Raw genomic sequence first — 22,578 nt, forward strand, 5'->3', positions numbered from 1 at the left:
CTCTCCCATTCGCCTTGGTCGAACTCATTATGCAAATCAGATGGTGGGCGTGGTGTATTCATAAGAGTACGAGCTGACGTCACGGGACAGAGTGGCAGCTTGGGGGTGGCGGTGGTGATGGAGTGTGTGTGTGTGTGTGGGGGGGGGCTGGAAAAAATAAAAACACATAAAGAATAATAAAAATAAATAATACTGATTCCAAACAAAGCGGCTTAGCCTGTAAAGGAAGGACAGGAGAGGGTAGGGAGGGAGAACCGGAGGAGGAGTGGGGAGACAGGAAGATATAACGGAGGGGGGGAGTGTGCAATGTGCAGTTGACTACACAGAGAGAGGGAGAAGGCGAGAGAGAGAGAGAGAGAGAGAGAGCGAGAGAGAGAGAGAGAGAGAGAGCAGCCCGCCGGCCCATTGAGGAAAGATGGCTACAGTCACTGCAAACGGAGTGCAGCAAGAGAATGGATTCAGCACCACGAACAGCGCCGGCAGGATGAACGGGCTTACCATCGGCCAGAACACCATTCCAATGAAGGACCACGACGCCATCAAGCTTTTCATCGGGCAGATTCCCAGAAACCTGGAGGAAAAAGACCTGAAACCCCTGTTTGAGGAATTCGGAAAGATATACGAACTCACTGTTCTGAAAGACAGGTTTACGGGAATGCATAAAGGTTGGTTGTTTTGACTACTTTTATGATGCTTTAGGGATTGAGAAAAGGCTTACGCAAAGTAGTGACAAAGAACGTCCCGGCTCAGTTCTGGGGCACAGGGCATGAAAAGTGTGTTAATTTGCAGATGTTTGGGACAGTGTGGGAGCCCCGTAGTGGCTTCGCAAGCACACACGCACACACAGAGGCACACACACAAATACGTATGAGGCGTGAGAGGGGGAACACGTGGAAGTGAACGGCTTGGAAGTGCAGGGTTAATTGTTACCGCTACCAGACAATCCACGTGAATACTACAGCTGAAAATGCCTTTGTGTGTTTACATTTACTATCATGTGCTCAGCATCCCCGTTAAGGCCAGTTAAGGGGGCGGGACACGGGACAGGCAGCTGTGCAGCCGCATAAATTCCATTTTAAAAAAATCCATCACATTTGCTGTATTTTATCAGCGAGAAGTAAATACTTTCTGGGAAGCTGAAAATGTAAGCCATTATCAGACAATCAAAATCGGCGATTAACGTGGTGCTGACAAGCTGCTTTGACCTTTCAGCGGGCTGATATGTTTTCTACTTTTCGGACGTCATTAGCTGTGGAAAATACTACTTACATGGCAGCTGTATTGTAACGGGGCTCCGTGGGCGGGTTGCAGTCAGGAAGTACAAAGCAGGATGATAGTAGAGGCTCAGCTCCAGCACACATTGCATTCTCGCTTGCTCTTTTCACCCCCGAACCCTTATTGTCCAAAACGAGCGGGATCTGTGTACACTTAGTAATTAGTCAGACACGTAACGGATAATCACGGATCGATCGGTTCTAATTATAGTGATAGTAATGAATGCCAGTGTGCAATTCGGCTTTGTATTTCTAGACAAGCTTAAATGATTTTTTTTTCTTTTTTAAGTCCACAATTCAAAGTTTAAGTCTTGTTCAACTTATTCCTTCCTGTACTGTTGCTATAAAATTCTGTCATTAACTTAATGTGATTGTAACAATTTCAAAACATTTTATTTAAATTTCAATTTTGATCATTATTATATATTTTAATTTTATCATATTTAAAGTCTTTGATTATACATTATTTTCTCAATTAGTAATCTATTTAAGAAGCTACAATAAAAAAAAATATAACTTTTTATCTTTATTGTGAGACTACTTGCACTACTGCTACTACTATTACTATTATTGTTATTTTTATTCATATTACGTACTATTAAGTTTATTTGGTAGTATTTCAGATTAGTATTACTTATATAAATATAACCAGAAATCAGTTTATCTTTAAGTTAAAGAGCGCTGTATTGAGAAACAATTTATACATATATATATATATATATATATGTATATATATATATATATATATATATATATATATATATATATATATAATATAGTTTTGGATTCTGCTTTAATTATTTCTTTTGCTCTCTTTCTCATACACACACACGCACACACATGCACGTGTGCACACAGACAGACACTTGCACTGAGACAGCACACAGGCAAATAACACACATTCACATATTCACCACTGGTGCTGAATTCACATGCAATTCACTCTCAAAAAAAAAATTCACCAGGCGGGCAAATTATGTATGATATGTAATTCAGTGGCAGTAGTTCATGATCTTATTGATTAGACTAGTCAGGCGCTCTAGTGGGAGAAATGAGCGAAGGCTCACCATTACTTTCTTGTGTGTGCAGCCCTGAGGATCTCCATGCACCACCTGTTTCTCCAGCCATCAGCTGCTGGTGGTCAACCTGCTTCTTGTCTTTCTGTTTTTCCTCTTTGAAGCCTGATGATCGATTAAAACAATATTTCTGATATCCGTGTTGTTTACGCCTGTCCTCAACCATCCCTGAATGTCAACACTCTGGAGGATAGTTGCCTCGGGAAGGATAATCCTGTTCCAAAGCTGTATGCCTGTTCAAATCATCCTCCACCAAGGCCACTCTGATGTTCGCATTATGCCCACTTCATCCCGCGTGACATTCAAAGTCACTTTGGGAGCACAGGCGTGCACTTTTAATAAGATTTTACCAATGCATTATATGGATGAGTTTTTCTTATTGGCCACTCATCTAAACCATGCTCATGTGCCCTGCTGTGCCAATGTGTGACATCTCTAGACTGAAGCAAGAAAGTACAAGAGTGAGAAAATGGGATTAGTGACATTAACAAAACAAAGTAGATATAGTGTAAAATCAGCTGTGTCACTCAAGGAGAAAAGAGTAAACTACAAACAGACTGATCATTCTGACACTGGAAGCTTTTGTAGGAGAACTGAAGGTAAAATTAATTACTTAACTTTGAAAGAAGGGCTACAAGTTTTCCAAGACAAAGTGTCCTATAAACAACACAGTGAACAAGACATGTTTAACTTAAGTCTGTCATAAATTAAGTTACATGTTTTAAATGAATTGAATTATAAATTAATTGTTATGTATCAAATAAAAAATAGGTAAAAAACCAAAACAACAACAACCATTTGAAATTAAAATTATAGAAAGAAAGAAAGAAAGACAGTCTTACTGCAATTATTCCATTTTTTACCTGCCAAAATAAAAGGTGACATGCGATTGATCCAAACACCATCACATTGTTATTATATATTTTATATGTACTGTTGTACAGTATGTCCAGTTGATCTTTTCTGTATTTAAAACATTTAAAACAAGTTAGGAGTCATGCAAGGAGTAATACATGCACAAAGAATAATCACCTTATTCTACAGCTCCGGTAAGCTCTGTGGATCCCTGTAAAAGATTTTATGATTGACTCTTTTATTTTTGGGGGGGTTTCAAATTTACTGTTTTGCTTCACTGTTGCTGTTGTCCTCATGTTGATTTTGACTGAAGTGGGCAGTTTTGTTTTGTTTTTTTAAGTTTTTTTTTTTTTAAGTAGAATCATTTTGAAAATGCAACGCTAATAAGTTCCCATTTATCAGGCTCAGAGAAAAATAAGATCAAATGAAAGCTAATGCTCTTAGTCTGCTACATAGATCTATAAACAAAACAAAACAAACAAACCAACAAAACTGTTATCAAGTGATACCAAGAGTCTCAAATCAACTTAAAGTCAAATAATATGTCTTATCCTGTTCACAGGTTTGTTTTTCACTGCTGACAGTGTCGGATAAATAAGTAACTAAATAAATGAATGCAGGTTTAACGAGGGTCTCTAAACAGTGCAATGCAGTTTGGTGGTCTAGCAGTGCAAATTCTGTAATATAATGTATTTGTCCAAAACACTGACTGGCCAAAATACGTCTAGTATGTAAGGTTTATAAGTATGGACTCATCTGGGATGTCATTTGAGAAATAATTGGTAGATGTTAGACTCACATGAATCCCAGACTCACTGCTATCCAGTAGAAATCCCTGAGGTAATCTTTATCTACTACAGTCCACAATAGATAGTTTTATTTATGCCTGTTGATAGTCTGCTGATATAGATGGTATTAATCAATATAGATAAGTGTTGTTGCTGTGTAACCATTGTCAACACTGTAGCTTGAGTCGTTTACTTGGCTCTATACAATATAATATTTTGCTGTAATCTTTAGTGCACAGTATGTGCACTCAGTTACCACTTTAGAGAACATCGAGCTTAGGCTAATGTGGCATAATACAATACTCATGCAACAGTTTTATCTGCATAGTTTTAATATTCAATTTTTGTTTTGTGTTCATTTTGAAGACTGCAGTTGGGGCATTGAATTTAATTTAATAATTCAACAATTCCTTTATTTATTTAATGTGGAGACATGTTGATATTATTGTGACCACCCTGTTCCAATCTGTGCAGCTAAGCTAAATTAAAACAAACAAACACCTTTTTTATTGAATTAAATACAGTTTAACAACAACAAACTTAAACTGCAAGAAGTATTACAAAGCTGAAGCAACACCTACTTGTGCCTAATAAGGCAGCTGCGTGCATATTACACAGGGGTTTATAAGCAGCTTACAGGTTTGGTTCACAACAATGCACAACATGCCAATGTATATTGGCAGTCTTTTATGTCAGAGGCCTGGAAGGCTCTCAATATTGTAACATCATCAGAAATTCAATCAACTTTCTTTTTTTCCCACAAGATAAACATTTTTCACAGCACGGTATCAGAGAACCAGAGGATGTTATAAAAACTCTGCCTCCATGATACCTGAAAACATTATTATTATTTTTGCAATATGCAATACATTTAATTTGACTTTTAGTTTGAAATTCCTCTTCATGTCTAATTCGTGGGTGAGAAAGATTTGACTTGTTACAGATATATGATGCATATAACTGTTGGCGTCAATCAGTAAAACATGCCTAATGGATGATTTGCAGCACTGCCTTTTTTCACAGCTCGAGGCCCATGACAAAAAAATTGCACCATAATTATGGATTTAAGAACTGATCAAAATATGTCAGATTAGCTCATGACTAATTCATGTGGATTGCACTGCAACAATTTGAACAGATGGTATGTGCTTTCTTACTTTGAGCGTTTAGGGTATCTCCAGGGACTTAAATATCCTGGTAATTTTCTGTTTTGTGATTTCCTGTACAGTTGGGTAGAGTGTAACCGAATGGTTAGTCTGTTCAGAGAACATTTTTTTTTCATCTCTTAACAGATAATTATATCCAGCCTTATAGCTGCTAGAGACTGTTGCCTTTAATGCCGATTTGATAGTTTGTGTGTCGTCAGGGAGCTGTATACAGTGCGTGGGATGACTTGACACTATTTGCGGGCATGGTGATCGCCAGTGTGTAGTGCAGCCAGGTCGTGCTGTTTAACATCCATCATTTCGCTGAGCACTACATTATCATAATACTTAGTGTCAGTGCCAGAATGCATGCATTGTTCAGACATGCTGAATGTTAGTGGGGGGCAAATCTTTTGCTTGAGTAGCGTTATTTATCAATCCGTCTCTGATGCTGAGAGGAGAGACTCTGAGGTGCACCACACAGCCAGGAAGAAGAGATACAAAGAGTTGTTAAATATCCTCATCCATTTTCCTCTCCTCGGTAGGTCCATGCAGTGAAATTGGCTATAAATAGCCTGCCAAATTGACATAAAAAAGCTTTTTAGGCGTTGAAATGCCAAAAGTAAACTACAGTGGGGCAGTAATGTCTAATTGCACAATACTCCTAGAGTTCAAGAAATCCTTTTCAGCTCAGAGACAGTTTTGTGGCTTTGTGTGAATTAAGTCCTTCAGACTTCTAGTAATGGCCACTGAGTTACAGAGCCATATACGTATGGGATTTTATCTACAGTAGGAGTGTTGTAGAGCAAGTGTTGGACAGTGATAGACAGTTTGTGTAAGCTGAGTGACAGGTAAAGCTTAAGTCTACAGATGACCTCTTTGATCATTAGAAAAGGGGCTGTGTGTGAACCAGACAGCTAACGGCTCTGAAGAGCCAGCTCTGAATGTAGATGGATGGAACAACGGAAAGATGGAAAAATGCTCTCCAGGTAACAGTATGTTTAACACAGACACAGGAAGTGGATGAATCCTCACATCATATTTGTCTCAGTACTCACCAGAGGGTCAGGCTGTCACATTCGGCAGCATTCAGTTGTTTCACTATATTATTTTATTTTATTTTTTTGCACCGAGATCTTGTTGGGAATTAATTTGCATTCTTTTTCCAGTTTAATGAACATTGCTGGATGAGACATATGTGAGGAGCAAATTGCTGATGATTCATAAATTCACAGCTAATGAATTGAAAATTTATACAAATTTGTTCTGGAGTTATTTCAATTACAGGTACCTGATGCCTTAAAAAAAAAATCACAATTCACTCTTATGCCTCAATGCATGCAGTTGTTCACACATACTAATTTCCATTTTAAAACAAATTGTTAGAAAAAAGCATTACAGGGGGAAAAGTTCTTTAAGTAATTACCCAAAACGTGCCTTGCAAAAGAAAAGACTCATTTCATATTCTCTGCTTTCTCTTTGAACCACTTTTCAGGGTTTACTTTTCCATTTGCCTTAAATACAATCGGTTGAACTTTTGTCCCTAACTGAAAATGTAGTGTGGTAAATTGTGTTTGATTACCCAACTATTATTTTCACCCCACTTAACCTGCTCATCACAGAAAGTCACAAGTTCTTTTGCTGAACTATCGCCAGTTCGTACCCTTAATCTTTGAACATTGTACATGTTCTCATCTTCTTTTTCACATTAAATCCCAGTAAGTTACTGTATTTTCCCAATCACTGGTCATTATTTAGTTAAGTCAAACTTCTAATGTGTTAATTTAAATGTTAGTGGATGTATTTGATAAAACAGAAACATCTTAAACATGACAAAAAATACCCCAACATGATGCACAGAGCAATTGTGCTTTATCTGTTTTTTAATAACATGTAGTATACATTACTGCCAAATCCTTAAACCTTAAACATGTATTCATTTGGTGTAAATGTGATGTTTTTTGTAATATTTTGCATATATGTAATAAATTTGCGCCTTCTGCTGCATGTTCAGTAAAAGTGGTTTGTTTTTCAAGTCATTATACATCATTGAATATAATACCAACGGGCGGTGATATTTATATGTAATCCCATGCCAATTACCTACTTTAGATTTTTAAGATGACAGGCCTAACCTGCTACCAGCTGTTGCATCATTGTTACCTCCTCTCAAATGCCATCATTCATGTTCTCCAAGCAGAATGCTCATCTGTTCCACAACTGGATTTCCCTCTCACTGAATCCTTTGGGCTACAGATGTTCCCTGAGCCAACATTGTTGGGTATAAAGCTTTCCCAAAGTCTTGCAGATATTCAACAGCTGTCAGGAAGCTGAGACAGATACATATTTTGAATGGATATTAAAGGCTACACTGCATAAGAAGCCCACTTTAATATGTTATTTAAACTAACAGTATCAAATGCATTTTTTTCTAAAGGTACCTGCATGACAAAGTAGCATTACTACAGGTGTACTAGTAAAGTTCCACATTTTAAATTTTATTTCAGTAAAGCAACAACAATATAATATAACTACACAATTACTTAAACAATAGCATTAATACGATTGTTATTTAGATTTAAATGCATTATTTTGCTATATATATTATGTAATATTTATTAAGTATTAATACTGCGGGAAAGCCTCAAATGATACTCAGTAATATATGATCAATATTAATGCACTGATGCATTAATGTGTAGACATTTAATATTAATGTAATCAGTCTTAGCATTCTGATATTGCACCTTAATTAATATATGAATTTATTATAACCATTATGAAAGATAATAAAGACATAAAGTGAACAATGCTGTGTTATAAAGATATTTTGCAAAATAAATGTTGTGAAGTAAACCAAAAACATTTTCCAGAAACTGTAATGATTTTTATACTATCTTATAACAAAAAACAGCCAAAGTACAAAACTGAAGAAGCCACTTGGATGAGTGACAAAATGTTCCTCTCACTAAAAACGCTACTTCCAGATGAACAGAATCAACTTTTTGGGAACCAAAGTATAACAAAGTCATTTCTATTAAATTGCATTTAATAACAGCACGTGTATACATTTACTTAGTTATTAACATATGCTAAAGTGTGGAGTTAAACTATTTCACACAAAGCTAAACAATAAGTAAATTAAATGTCTGTTAAAATGTTGACATTAAAAGACTTTAGTTTTACATTTTTACAGCTGCATCACTGATTCACTGATTTGTGGGGATATAACATCAAGATAAAAATTATGCCATTCTCCAGAAAAAATGTGCACTAAAAACTACGTCAAAGATGGCATGGCACCGATAGAAGAATATCACCATGAGCCCGCAAGTCCCATAAGCCTTTGCCAGGACGTTCCCCCCAGGAGTCCTCAACTCATGTTCCACAGTTTTGTAATGTCATAAAGGATGAAGAGTGTTTCCCCAGGCTGCCAAACTTTTCTGCTTTGCTGTGTGGCATGCTGTTTCATCAGTGTCGTTTAGGTGATTTTTCCTCTTGAGTAACCACCTAGTTGTGGAGGTGGGTGAAGGTTGTCGTGAAAAGGAGCTCTCTTGGCTGGGTGCCAGAGTGTGTTTCTGGCTTTTGGGGATGATGGGTGCTAGGCATGCCGGGTATCATCTGTATGTGTAGGTGTGTGTGTGTGTGAGTGTATGTGTGTGTCTTCTCCCATGGGGATCCTTGGCAGTAGGTGTGACATGTAGTAATGAGAAATTATGCTGCACAGTGCAAAACCTCTTCTGAACGGGGGTCACCCATTGTCAGCTCTGCCAAGCGCGTAACAGAGCAACAACTTACCCTTTAATGAAAGCTGTCACATTTTTTAGGAGACTTACTTACTAGTTACTATTTATTTATATTCTGTTTTCCTGAATTTTCTGACTCAAAAGTATCCACAAATATGTGTTACAGTTCCAGCTCATTGTCAGAGTTTTATAATCACTTGTCACCTTAAATGTACGGACACTGTTGTGGGCTTCAGTAGCTATGAAAGTGGTCATGTATTATTAGAAAGCATTACTTCTATGCATTTGGTTTTTTTTACTTTGCACATTACACATGCACATTAACGATGTTGCCGTTTTGTTTTGCTTAGTCCAGTGTACTTTGTCATTATTAAAATGGGGCAATAATGGATGAATTAGATGAAAACACTAAAAAACACAAGCCACGTGGCAGACATTCTATTGACATAAACATTGATGACATAAGTTCACTAAATCTAATCTAAAGGTGTTGTCACATAAAAAAGTAACATTTTAATCTTCTCAGCATTTAATGAGTCCAAGGATATAGAACTGCTTAATTTAGAGTGCTACATTTTAACTGTCAGGATATATGAATTCTATTTTAATATAATAACACAGTAAGTCTTATATTAGGTGTCATATTTTTGCCATATATTCAATGAAACTACTCCTGCGAATTTTTTAATTATTTGTAACATTTACACAATGAAACTTAGGCGCTACGCTGGTGTCACCTGTTCACAACACGACTACAGTTGATTTATCCAATTAAAAGCTGTTCTGTATTTAAGTTACCTTTTGTAACAAATCTCTGTTCACTTTTTGTGTGCAAACCATTTTTTCTGCTCACCTTGAATGACTTTATATAAGTCAAGTGTTCTCCTTTCAGAGGTGTACTGTACTATGAAACAATTGTCATTCCTATTTGTAAAGTCGACACTGAAAACTCTGAAAAGTATTCACAAGAACAAAGAAGAGAATCAAGGAAAGGTGACTCTCCAGATTTTGTTTGCATACAGCTGAAGTGATCGCTCCATTTTGTCCTCTCTTGGCTCTCTGCTGTACTTGTGTGTCTACCTCAACTCCACCCTTAGTGAAACAAACTCATCGAACTCCAGCTTTGGTTCATCCATATCACAGACAAAGAGAGAGACGAGAGTGACAAAGTCGGTGATATAACCTGGTCACTATGTTATTTTCAGTTGAACCCTCACACTCTGGAAGCTGTTAGTGGTTGGGTACTGAACCAGCACATTTGTAAAAGGGCAAAAGAATGAAACTGGGTCTCTACAGACAAATACGCTACCAAACTCTTCTAGGGTGTTTTAAGTGATGAATGAGATGGATTTCTTTTGTAATTTATGCATTTAATCATAGATGAATATTATTTAATGTAATATATAGCAATATAATTAAATGTTTGACATGCAGAAAAAGTTTAAATCACCACAGTGACATATGATTTTAGCTTTTAGTTTGTGTTTTGATCTCTTAAGACAGTTAAGTACAATAAAAAACATGACTTGCAATTACATGTGCACTTTAAATCTGAAAATTCTCTGTTACCTTAATTCCCCCCTTCCTTTCATTAAACATTAACAGTGGTGTGCAATAAGCTTTTCTTTCTCCTGTCTCCTGATACTGCAGGATGTGCCTTTCTAACATACTGTGCCAGAGAGTCAGCACTGAAGGCCCAGAGCGCCCTCCATGAACAGAAGACTCTGCCAGGGGTAAGTGCCCCCAATCTGCCCTCTGTCATAGGCTAAAGCCCTTGGGGCAGCCAGCCTGGCATGGGAACCTGCATTAACATAGGAATTATATCACACACACACACCACCAGAGTAAGGCACATGGGGACACAGTATACATTAAGACACAGAGACACACACAGATATGGAAAACAGATGAAGGGAGTCGCTCATACTTTCTCAGACTCCCTCTTAGGCTCTGTTTCTTGCTCATTCTAACACCCATTCTCTTTCACTTATTTACACACACAAACTTGCACAGACATACTAAAAGAGTGTGAGTGGCCTATCTCACCTTGCAGTGTCTTATTACACTAATCACCCCGCCAGAGATATTTGATAAGCGCTTCTTCATACCAGCCCGTGCCGTCCTTCTCTTGTCCTCTCACAATATGGCTGCCACAGACAATAATTGCCTTGAGGAATCCCACTCTCATTATCACATATAATCAAACAGTAAGTATAAACAATCATTTTTATCATGTATATCACCATCTGGTGTTTTTGTTTTAATTCTCCTCACATTTTTTTTTCACTGTTTGCCTTTGGCGGGCAGGTAACTTTTTCAATTAAAATAATGGGCTCTTCAAACGACACAGGTAAACGGTACCCAGTAGTGGGCTCTTAAGCCTACCCAGGAGGAGACCCTCAATCTGGGATGAGTGTGAGCTTGTGGTGTCTTTCTTTATTTGATGCGTGCAAGGGGACTTGGACTCACACATCAGGGGAATTATCAAGGTGTGATTGAATTATGCTTGCGTATTCCTAAGAAGAAGACTCCCCCCCTCATTTACTTTCAACACTAAAATGTCCTCCCAGGTTGGGGCTTTAATCAGAGCCCACGGATTGTCTTCTCAATCTCCAGGGAGATAAAGAGGTAAAGAGACACTATAGGAGATGACACAAAAAGGAAAGGTGGAAGAAAGTAAGCAAAATGAATGGTTTATCAAGTAGGGGGAAGCGGTAGTTGTAGCATTTGGGTCAGGCTTGCAATGGTTTAACTCTGTTGGGTTAACAATTTGTTTGCGCTTGACTGCATATCATAAATACCTTACTGAATGTTAGACACACTGGTATACTGTAGAGAAAGTATCCCTGGGAGACCGGGCTCCCTGGCTCCTTACCACCTCCCGCAGCTTCATAATGAGATGATTGTCATGATGGTCCTGGATAGGTGTTCTGTCTTTATTGCCCTCATGGAGGGACATTATTGTTTGTCTTCTATCTAGAAAGAGGTTAATGGCATGTTCTTTGGGGTTTGAGTAAACATTTCCCCTGTGCAGCTCACAGTGAGGGGTCAGTCCTGCAATCTCAGGCTGAGCACAGACTGCATACAGAGGACTAATAAAGACGTTCTGTCTTTTCCTCTCTCTCGCTCTCTTTCTCCCTGTCTTTGCCTCTCTCTCTGTGCATGTGTGTGTGTGTGTGTGCCCATGTGTGTATGAGACACATAAAATGAGAGAGATATAGGGAAAGAGACAATGGTGGAAATAATAATGCAAGAGAAACAAAGACAGACAGAGGCTGGGAGAGGTGACACTTCTGGACAAGCCTCATTGTCACTGTCATGGCCTGATGGTTTGAGATGCCCAGTTCTATAATGCTGCCATTTTAGTGGCGTCTCACCACAGTGCTACAGACATGATTGTTCATTTCAGTAGTGGCTATGTTACTGTCAGGTAACCAAATGTAAATTTGTTCATATGAGACATGTGGCTTAAAAAAGCTCTAGGGTAGCTGTGACTCAGGGTCATCTGCTGATCGGAGGCTTGATGGTCTACTCAGCATGTCATGTTAAAGTGTCTTTGAGTAAAATACTGAACCCTGAGTTACCCCGAATCCATTAGAATGTGACTGTGGATGTTATATTAACAGTGCTTGGGCAAAAAAAAAAAGCACTTGAATGAATGGGTGAATGGCTGTTGTAGTTGTAAAGCACTTTGAGTGCTCTAATAGAGTAGAAAAGCACTATATAAGAACCAGTCAATTTACTCTCTATCTCACAGGGATGGATATGGGACAAATAATATAGATATTGAAGCTTATAATTTAGTTAAATGACACTTGCAACAGGAACCACTGCATTGTTATTTTGAAATGTGACCTGACAGCCATGAATCTAATGAATTATGTTAATCTATTTTTATAGATGTGTATAGTTTGCAGTGTATAGTCTGCATTGCCAAGTCTTTGGTTGGCTTCCTTATTTAGATCTAAAAGTGAATATACTTCTCTGTAAAATTCTGCATGATTAAAAAAAACCACACAACAAACAAAATCAGCAAGCAAACTAAAAAACAATATTAAAAAATGAAGCCAGAACATTGTGAGCATAATTTGAGTCTTTTAGGCATCTGCATCTGTGAACCTGTGAATAGTCCCAAGTGAACAGAGCGCACAGGTCACAAGAGCTTCCCAGTTCTTAATGAGTCCTTGAGTTCTCCTTTTATTGCTTTTATTGGCTACATTATGATTTGCTCAAGGATGATTAGCTGAAAGAAAAAGAAAAAAGAAAGACAACATTGACTAGGTAATGTCTCAGGCATAATTCATGAAGAAGATTGAGTAAATATTATCAATAACTGTTTTATTATAGCTGATTGCTGCAGTGGACACTATAGACTTGGCTGGCTTTCCCAACACGTGTTGTAAACTTAAAAGCCCGTTTATTAATTTAAAGGGGTAATGGATATTTACAAAGATAACAAAATGCATGCTTGTCCTAAATGCGCTATTATCTTACCACACAACATATTTCTTTTATTTTACAAGAAAAGTCCAGATAGTTTCATGCCACTGCATTCTTTGCATTTTTCAGCATGAGAAGATTATAGGTAACAGTGTGAACAGGCAGGAGGAACAGATTATATTGCATAGTATCAGCACTATCACCACTATCACATTAAGATTAACGATGACTTTTACATTTTTCAAAAAAAAGTTTTGTAGTGTTCACTGTACATCAGTTGCCACTGGGGAATCGGGCGCTGTCATCTATGGCTAAAGGGATCTTTGTTTATATTGTTTGACTAATTGCATGTAAAGAGCATAATGAGCTCTTGATGTCCTGTGCAACAGATCCTGCTGTTACAGTTTGTATAGTAAATGTAATCAGAGATTGAGTCTCTTGCCCTTGGTGAGCTCATTGTGCTGTTGCATTTACATTTACATGCGGCATATTCCTCAGTATAAGGCAGGATAGTACTGAATGTAGACAGGTTAGGCTATTCCTGTGAATGATTATGTTTACATAAGTCCAGTGTTATTATCCCATTAATTCTTTGTTACCAGTTGTTATTATGCCAATGAATTATACGAGATCACCTACACCACCATCAGTCTCAACAGGCTGTTATTACCTTATGGTGGTGATGCCAAATTGTAGTGCTTTACAGTTTTTATTTCTTTGGTTTGTTTGGTCACCAAAACCGTCCAGTTAGTCTTTGGAAAAGGTAGCAGTTTAAGTTTAATTTGTCACACAAAACCTTTCTCTTCACGTCTACTTGAGGCAGTAAGTTAGGACAACAGATTATTAGTGAGTCTTTTAGAGGCTTTGGGTAGGCAATGCCTGTGTAAATTTTACATGCAGTTATACAAAGAAAGCCAGTGGTCAACTTTGTAATTTGGACATCTTTCTCTTAGTCATATCTATTGAAGTTAATGCAACTGAGAACGGCCATTTAATAGGGTAACAAAATTTGGGATATTTCCCTTCAGATCTGATTGACTCCTAGAAGATTTATACACTGCTAAAATATAGTTCAAGACTTTCTTTTTTTTTAATCAATGCAATTTTTGTAGACAGGTAAATTGTTGATTACAGAAAAAAATGCTGATGACCAAATACTTTTCTCTGATTGCCCATAAAGCTTATAGCGGCCATGATTCTGTCTTTGTTATGCATCTGGCAATAAAGGCTGCAAGGAAGCATAAATAATACTTGCAGGAGCAGAGTGTTATTTACAACTTTTTGCCAAATAGCCTTCCAACATAGTCCTACTGGAGCTATGAATTTTCAAGTGCGTCTTGTGCTCTCCTTTCAGGGCAGTGCTCCTTTCACCTATAAGGCCAATTAGCTCTTAGTGTTCACATGTAACAAGCCTGCTAATTGGGTGCGGCTGAAGCCCAAATGCCAATTAAAAACTTCTAGGCAAAAAAAATATCTCTGTTTCTTGTTCATTTCACTATGCACTATGCATACACTCACTGCTGTTTTCCCTTTACTGTATGTGAACTTGTAGAATATATATGTATTAACTATGGGACGGTGGGGTCGGGCCCCTACATAGCACTTGTTATTTGCTTAGAATTTTCAGCTGAAGAATCCTCATTTCTTGGTTTCTGAGTGAAAGTACCAGCAGTATCAGCCTCCTGTATTGACAAGGCAACCAAGCACAACAGTGAAGAAGATATGAAAACAGTTACAAACTCATTCAGAAGTGTTTCACTTCAAATATGAAAGGGTAAGCTTTAAGGTATCAACTTCCGCCAAAGTGGATCGAAAGATGCTTGATTTTCTTGTATTTCTTTCTCCTTCTGTGCATGAAAAGTGTAGAAAATTGACTTCAGTATGTGTCACACAAAAATGGGTCAGGAGCAGATTGTGCAATACCAGTATTATGTGTCACTAAGCACACCGCCATGGGGCCATGGATCAGCGCATCCGTGTTTTTGACACACTCTCTCCCCACGTCACACCACAGAAGTGCCCACCATACACTAGCCGTATGTCTCTGTCTGAGTCTCAGTGCATGCTGAGAATGAGCAACCGGATGTTTTTTCATCCTACCAAAATCACACATACCTTACATGGGCAGTGAGTTTGAATATAACAAAAAAAAGAGATGCGTTTCCTGTAATTTTGTCATTACTACTTTTTTTTTCTTTTTACTGGAAAGTTAGTAGGAAATTTAGCAAGAGACACAAGTTATACACATATGTGGATACTCATACTGTCATTTATCAAAACAAAAAAAATTATTCAGTAGTAATAGATTTATGTTGAATATTCCAGTAGTGTGTTGCATGTATATTTGGAGTGTTAAAGTGTCTTATCAGCAGACGCGCTGAGCCCCTTTCCAACAGGTCCACTCCTGGACAGAAATGTTACAGTTTAAACTAATTACTCAGGCCACATAGGGCTTTACCCATTCTTTTATAGGGACAAATTGTGTTCTGTTGCCGATCAATTTGTCCTCTGTGCCAGATTTGTCAACCTCCAGTGCCCCTGAGCAGTTACCATTATAAAGCACAAACTAAAAAAAAAAAGGCCTGGCCACTGGACGTGAGTCTTCTGCATGAGTCTTCTGCTAAGGCTCCCCTTACTCTCCTCATCATCAATTACGTCTATATCATTTTCTTTCTGCTGCCCGCTTTAGAAAAGAAATTAAAAAGGGCCATTGTTTTTCTTATCCCCCTGGGATGAAAGCATTTACTACGCTGCTGCACCATACGCAGCCATCCTGCTGATTAGGGAGTGAATAGAATCACAATCGAGGGATGCACTTGGTATTGTTACCTATTATGTGGCCGGTGGCCCTGAATATTGTGCAAAATTAATTTGGTTTCATCTGATGGGATTTTCAACCTTGGAGAGTGCAAAATGTTAATCCTGGCAGGCAAGCGGGTGGACATTGTGGAATGCCTGGCTATTTTACAGGCAAATGTGGACAGGGCACAAACATAGGTGATTGTAAGAGCGCCCTTAACCAGCCCATAAAGATGGTAAGCCAGAGGCACTGGACAGATGAGCAGGAGAGATAGTGATTTTTAAAAGCTGCTGGGCAGGAGAGTTTGGTGTTCAGAGGATGGTGACAACCAGCTCCATTTGTCCCTTTGATCTTGAACACGCAGTATATTGCAGTACAGGTCAGGGCGCAGGTTGTTCAGCTTGAAAAAAATGCAACTTCTTGTTCTTCTTGCATCAAAAGAGGAGTCTATGTATAAAGTAGCAGTCAGAAAGAAAGCAGTTCACAAGTTTCCTCCAAAATAAAGCAAGATTTGTGAAATATAATTCTATTCTTCTAAATCAGAGTGGAAACACGATTATCCATGAGATAAATGTATTATTAACAAATGCATATAATAAAACAGTAGATTAAAATTAAACAGGTTATAGAACTCATGTTATACTGTATATAGACAGACTGAAAATTACAGATCTAGTAATAGAAATCTATGATTGACATAAATATGATTCCCCTATAGTTTCTAAAATACTGAATCATAGACCTCAGGTAATGGTTCTGGAGCGATGAGTCTTCCTTAATGGGAAGATTTTGTTTTAATACGTGCTGAAGGCTGAGCAGTTTTTTCACACCCTTCCTCCATTTCGACACATTCACTATCTTTCCCTCTCTGACAGGTGGAGTTGGACTCGGCCGTGCATGCTCTCCTGCACTAATTTATCCGCTTCTTTAGCTGTAATGAGGCAGAACTGGTAAATGTGGGGACAGCATTGTTAACATTGCTGCTTCACTGGGGAAGAGGAGAAGTCTGACAAATAGTGGAGAAGGATGGAAATGAGGCCTGGGTGCTGTCATACCTCAAAAAATGATGCTTTTAGTCTTTTACTTAGACTGGATCGCTGCCTCTTACTTAAGCTGCAAACTAGAATATGACATCTTCTAAACCAATTAAACATCAAAGTTTGTGTTGCATCAAGATCTGACTGTTTGGCAATAACAGCTAGAAAGAAAGAAATCAAAAACAAACTAAAAATTAATATGTGAGCCTGATTCTTTATTTATGTATTTTACTGAAAAGTCAATAGAAATTCTGTGGATAAAGTTAATTAACTCATGTCTTTAGTTTGAGAAGTTCATTGAGAGATTTCACTCTAGTTTCAGACAACGTGATGTTTCATCTTGCTGAAAATCTTTTTGGAGTTAGAGTTGGAGCAAACTGCCTTTTACGTTAAATCCTTTCTTTTCTCCTTTGCTTTCCCTGGTTTTCCTGCCTTGTCCTTAATTTCTCCTTATGTGCCAAAACCAGGCAGGCAATCTACATGCATTTGTTCAAAGACAAAACAAGGAGTAAAGAAAACATGATGTTGCTGAGTTCAGCAAATCACTCTGGCAGAGTAATCAAACACTGCAGTTAATCACACGTGGACAAGTATAAGCCTTGTACTGATTTTAAAAGGCTCTTTACACAGTGACACACACACACGCACGCGCGCACACACATGCACACACAAACACACACTCAAACATAGGCGATCTGGAAGCAGCCCTTAGGACTTAGGGGACTGAACGACTGACATTTCCAGGAGGGAATTGTTGGAGGAGCAGATGAAAGACAGCCAAGGAACATGGAAAATAAACATATAAAATAAAGCAAAAGACGAAACAGATAAACTGATGAGTCATCATGAGAGAGAACAACCACTAGAAGAGAATCATTCTTGCATAATTAACACCCGACCATCACCAGGACAAACTCCTCCATCAGCGTGTCCAAAGGATTAACTACGCCACGCTCCTCTTATCTCCCCTATTTCGTTTAAGAAAGAAAATGACCTTGTGCTTGTTTACATGCTGATTAAAGGCAGGAGAGAGAGAAGGAGACAGTTAGAAAGTCAAACTGTAATCAGTAGAGTTTGTTAAGTGGAGTATTTTTAGTGGTGCACTCTCAGCAGATACGGCGAGCTGCAGCCAGGCTGTGTCACGGCAGCAATGCAAAAACAACCACCCTGATGCAGCTAACGAGCAATGAGTGGGCTGGGACAAAAAAGATTGTGTGTGTGTGTGTGTGTGTGTGTGCGCGCGCGTGTATGCTTATTTGTGAAAGTGGTGTGTGATAAAAAGTATGTTTGGTGTGTGGGTGGTTCCATTAGTTAGTCTGCCTGTTTTATTGCACTGGGAATAACTGCTGTTTGTGGGCCCCTGTGATTCAGTCCATGTACTATACTTTCTCTGTATCTGTTTGATGTGCATGTGAGGGTTCTTATATTTCCTTTTCGGCAAGAACTCGTCTGAATTTTAGACCTTAGAAGTAAAGGCATTTATGTAGAGGTATTTTGGCTTATTTACGGGGGAAATTTAATGTTCTTCTTTTTTGGTTTGGAATGAAGGGAGTTATATTTGGAAGTATTTCATGTATTCTTGTCAGTGGAACTCTAAACTATCATAAACCACCGGTTCTATTGTGGATAGTTTCTCAACATGAAAGCCACGTTTCTCATAAGTCCTTTCACTTTGTCTTTTTTTCCCCTAAAATTATTATTGCTTTTGCATCACTGTAGGGGAGCAGTTTCTTTTATTTCATCACAAATAGCTCCAACTCTCTGTGTGATAAAATTCTAGTGAAGCTGAATTCACTAGACACAATCTGGTGAGCTGGTGAGATTCAGTGTATAATACAGATTAAAGGCTGTTAAATGTAACATCTGTACCTACCTGTGTATCATATAGTATCAAACTTGTAGACACACCCAGGATAGGACACACCCTTTTAGTTTGAAATTAAAATTTTCCTCCACAGCCAGAAAAAGAGAATTTCTACAACTATGCTTAATAACCTGAAAACAGTAGAAATATCCAGATGGAGGGTGCATCAAGATTCTGGGTTCAACCTGTGGGTCACAGTTTCTTTGTGGATGTTTGAATGTTGCTCCCTGTGCCTGGGGTGCTTCTGATGCAGAAACTCTGCTCACTTCATAGAGTCCGAAGTATATGTCAGGTGAATTGGTGATTTTTAAATTGGCTGTAGTTATGAGTGTTTGTCTCAGCTGAAGGGAAGACTCCAACCCTTTTGCAAAAATAGTTCTTACAAGACAAGAGACACTTTCAGTCAGTTTTCAGTGAGTGATACAATTTTTCTCTTCTACCATTTAATGATACCTATGTTCTCTATCTTATATATAAAAATACACACTATTTGAGCTTTGTGTAATGGAGGGTAGACTGGACAAGTAACGATTTTGTTCTTTTGCTACCTTGATTCAGTAACCACTTTGGTGGAAATGGTGCTAATGACTAGGGATTAAATGCTTTTTTAAATTGTAAAGTACATGAATAGCAATAAACAAGCAAAATAAAAATAAATCCTCAGTAAAATAAATGCTAAATTTCAATGGTGGTAAATTATTTTAGAGAATGAAATAGATTTGCTTCAAATGAAAGAGTTAGCAACTACATTCTGCTAACAATTAGAACAACAATTGGAAGTCAGCAAATGAAAATCACTCCTGATAGCGTTCCCATACTTTGCAAGTTTCTGGTGTAATTGTAACTGGAAGTACCACTCATATAATATTTTCTCATCAGACTAGACTACATAGCCAGGCAAAATAATGAAAAAAAGGATAGGTGCAAGGTAAAATGAGGGTTTGCAGGCTCCTGCTATTTTCCATTCAGTCAGCCCCACCACTGAAAAACTGGGAAAACTCTGTGAGGTGTCAGAAATAGCACCAACGCTAACACCTCACCTTTTTCTTATTAATACACGACTCCCATAGTCACCTCCCTATAACTCACACAGACACACAAACTCTACAGTTGCACAAACAATGCATCACTTATCAAGAAACTACACAAGGCTGGTGAGCATACAGCTCATCAAAATACAAAGACACCTGTGCTGCAACACCCTCTCTCTCTCCTCTCTCTCTCTCTCTCTCTCTCTCTCTCTCTCACACACACACACACACACTACATTTTCAGATCAATATTGCATTACTGCAGTATGTTCTCCTCTGAGAGGTTACTGTGATAGGTGAAGGGTGTGGGTAGAAACCGTCTCTTCTGTCTGTACAGTGGCCAGGCACATGGGGCAGATCTGAGGAGACTTCACAGCTCTGACAGCGAGTTTCACCTACCAGCTTCATCGCTGTCGCTCTCCTGTCTCATCCAAGGGTTCTGGATACAGCCTATGATCATTTATAGAGCATGTGTATGGTATATAGAGTGCGTGTCTGTGTGTTCAAGCATGCTTGCTTGTTACACAGTGAGCAATATTGATTTATGGTCAATTTGTAAATGTCCTACAAAGTTTTGTATTCTTCGTATGAAAACATCTGCCCTTTTGATTATTAGATGTCCACGAATTATAATTTTCTGGTAATACTTGAAGACATGCAACAGCCACTACATGTACACATTAAAGTCTCTTTATTTTAGTGTAAAGTAATGTTTAGGTCATGGTTTTGCTTATTTTACAACTAATAGACTTTTAAATATATTTGGTGAGATATTAGATTACTTATATCAATAAACACATGCTCACACTCAAAAACCCCCCATTTAAGCTTATGTGTGTGCTCAGATCATGTGTGTGAGCATATCTTTATGCATGCTATTCAGGTTAGTGTGTGTGTGGACCAGAAGGAGTGGAGTCCTTGATGCTGACTGAAGCTCCAGCTTTTCCATTTAAACTGTATCATTAAAACGGGTAGAGAGGCGAGGGAGACGACCTCTCCATACCTCATAAAGTGTGAGTGCTATGCCAGGCGAAGTGCCACGCACCGCTGCGTTTACGGTGAGCCAAGCACACTTTTTACACACTTTGCCCTCTCCCTCTCTTTCTCTTGAATCGCTTTCATGGCTATCTGTTTATATGGTATTACTCACTTTCTGCTTTCCTATTTTTTCTAGTTTGCCCCTGCTAAGTATTGACCGGTATTTCAACTGCCCCCCACCCCCCCCTCAATTCCCGCTCCCCCTTTTTTTCTGTCAAATTTCTCCAACAAGGAGTTGGAGCGTAACATTGAAAGGGTATAATCAATGGAAAAGCACCACTTAGGGAGCCCATTTGATGCATACTGTAGGGCAGAGTTGATTCAAGGGTGTAGATTGAGTCAAGCCTCATTTCATATCCTCCCCAATTAGTCATCCAGCTTGTGCCCTCTATAACCCTCTATTCTCAAGAAGCACCAGGCCAGACGGGCTCTCGTTTTGCACTATACTATGGATGAGTTAATTTTTTTCTTACCCTCTTAGTCCCAGAGCTTTTTCTACAAGAAGATATGGACCATATTCTTTTTTCTCTCTTTCACTCACTTTCCTCTCTCTTGTACTATGATAAGCTAAGGCAGACAACCCTCTCCGCTCACCTCTACGTCTCCTTTCTCACCTCCTCCGTCACTCCATTGCACTTGCACCTCTCCAACTTTGCCAGCCGTCCACCTATTTTCACTCCATCATAAATCTCTACACAAATCCTACTTAAACCTGCATCAGCAGCTGTCCTTAAAACTCCATTATCTACAATTACTTCAGCATTAGGGAGCCACAGCACACCTGCCCCTACATAAAAGTGCCCTCACCTAAAAATATTAAACCTGCCCAAAAGGGATTTGTGCGATTTTATTATTTTTTTTCTCCTTTTGTTGTACCTGCAGTGCAGTTGCCCTCACAGTGAGGATTGCGAACCAAAATGCCAACAGTCTGGATTAATGCTTGTGATTAGTGAGCGGGTCTGTGAATGTGAGCTGTGTGCACAGTATTTAGATGGGTGAGTTTCCCAGTGGGATCACAGGAGAGGGGTCAGTGGCTCTGTATTATTATGCCAATAGGCTGGAGTGTGTTTGTGTGTGTATGTGTTCATTTGCATATTTATTTGACTGACTGTGTACATATGCAATGACTGCACACCTATGACAAAAGTAGTATGTATTCTACTTATTTATTCAACCAGCTTCCTTTTTAAAAAAATGTTTCATGAACAAACAATATGAATTTAAAAGTTTTCTCATTCTCATCTGGGCCATTGCTATAAAACAAACAAAACAAATATACTTAAAATATAAAATATTCTTCCAATTCATATATCTAAAAGAGACAATAATAATAATGTACACTGCAAATTGCAAAGGTTTCCCTTTAGTGCATTGCTCTCACTGAATTACTATAGCACTTATCATTTCTTTCCCCATAGGGAAGTTTCAATCAGTGCTATGAGAATGTTTAAGAACATATCTGATAATTTGCTTGTACAAATGAG

General features: G+C 38.4%; 1 protein-coding gene across 12 annotated transcripts in view; it reads left to right on the forward strand.

Moving 5' to 3' along the window:
* Positions 1 to 371: 371 nt before the first annotated feature.
* celf6 (CUGBP Elav-like family member 6) overlaps positions 372 to 22,578 on the forward strand; it is a 149,544-nt gene continuing 127,337 nt past the window's right edge. For all 12 annotated transcript variants that reach the window (XR_010094323.1, XR_010094331.1, XR_010094332.1 and 9 more), the window contains exons 1-2: positions 372 to 665; positions 10,535 to 10,617. Coding sequence is in view for 1 of the 12 variants with exons in the window: in XM_063478766.1 (XP_063334836.1) it covers positions 416 to 665; positions 10,535 to 10,617 (333 nt within the window). In the remaining 11 variants the exon portion in view is untranslated. The remainder of the gene's footprint in view (positions 666 to 10,534; positions 10,618 to 22,578) is intronic.

The sequence above is a fragment of the Pelmatolapia mariae genome, linkage group LG1, assembly GCF_036321145.2.
Source record: "Pelmatolapia mariae isolate MD_Pm_ZW linkage group LG1, Pm_UMD_F_2, whole genome shotgun sequence".
NCBI lineage: Eukaryota > Metazoa > Chordata > Actinopteri > Cichliformes > Cichlidae > Pelmatolapia > Pelmatolapia mariae.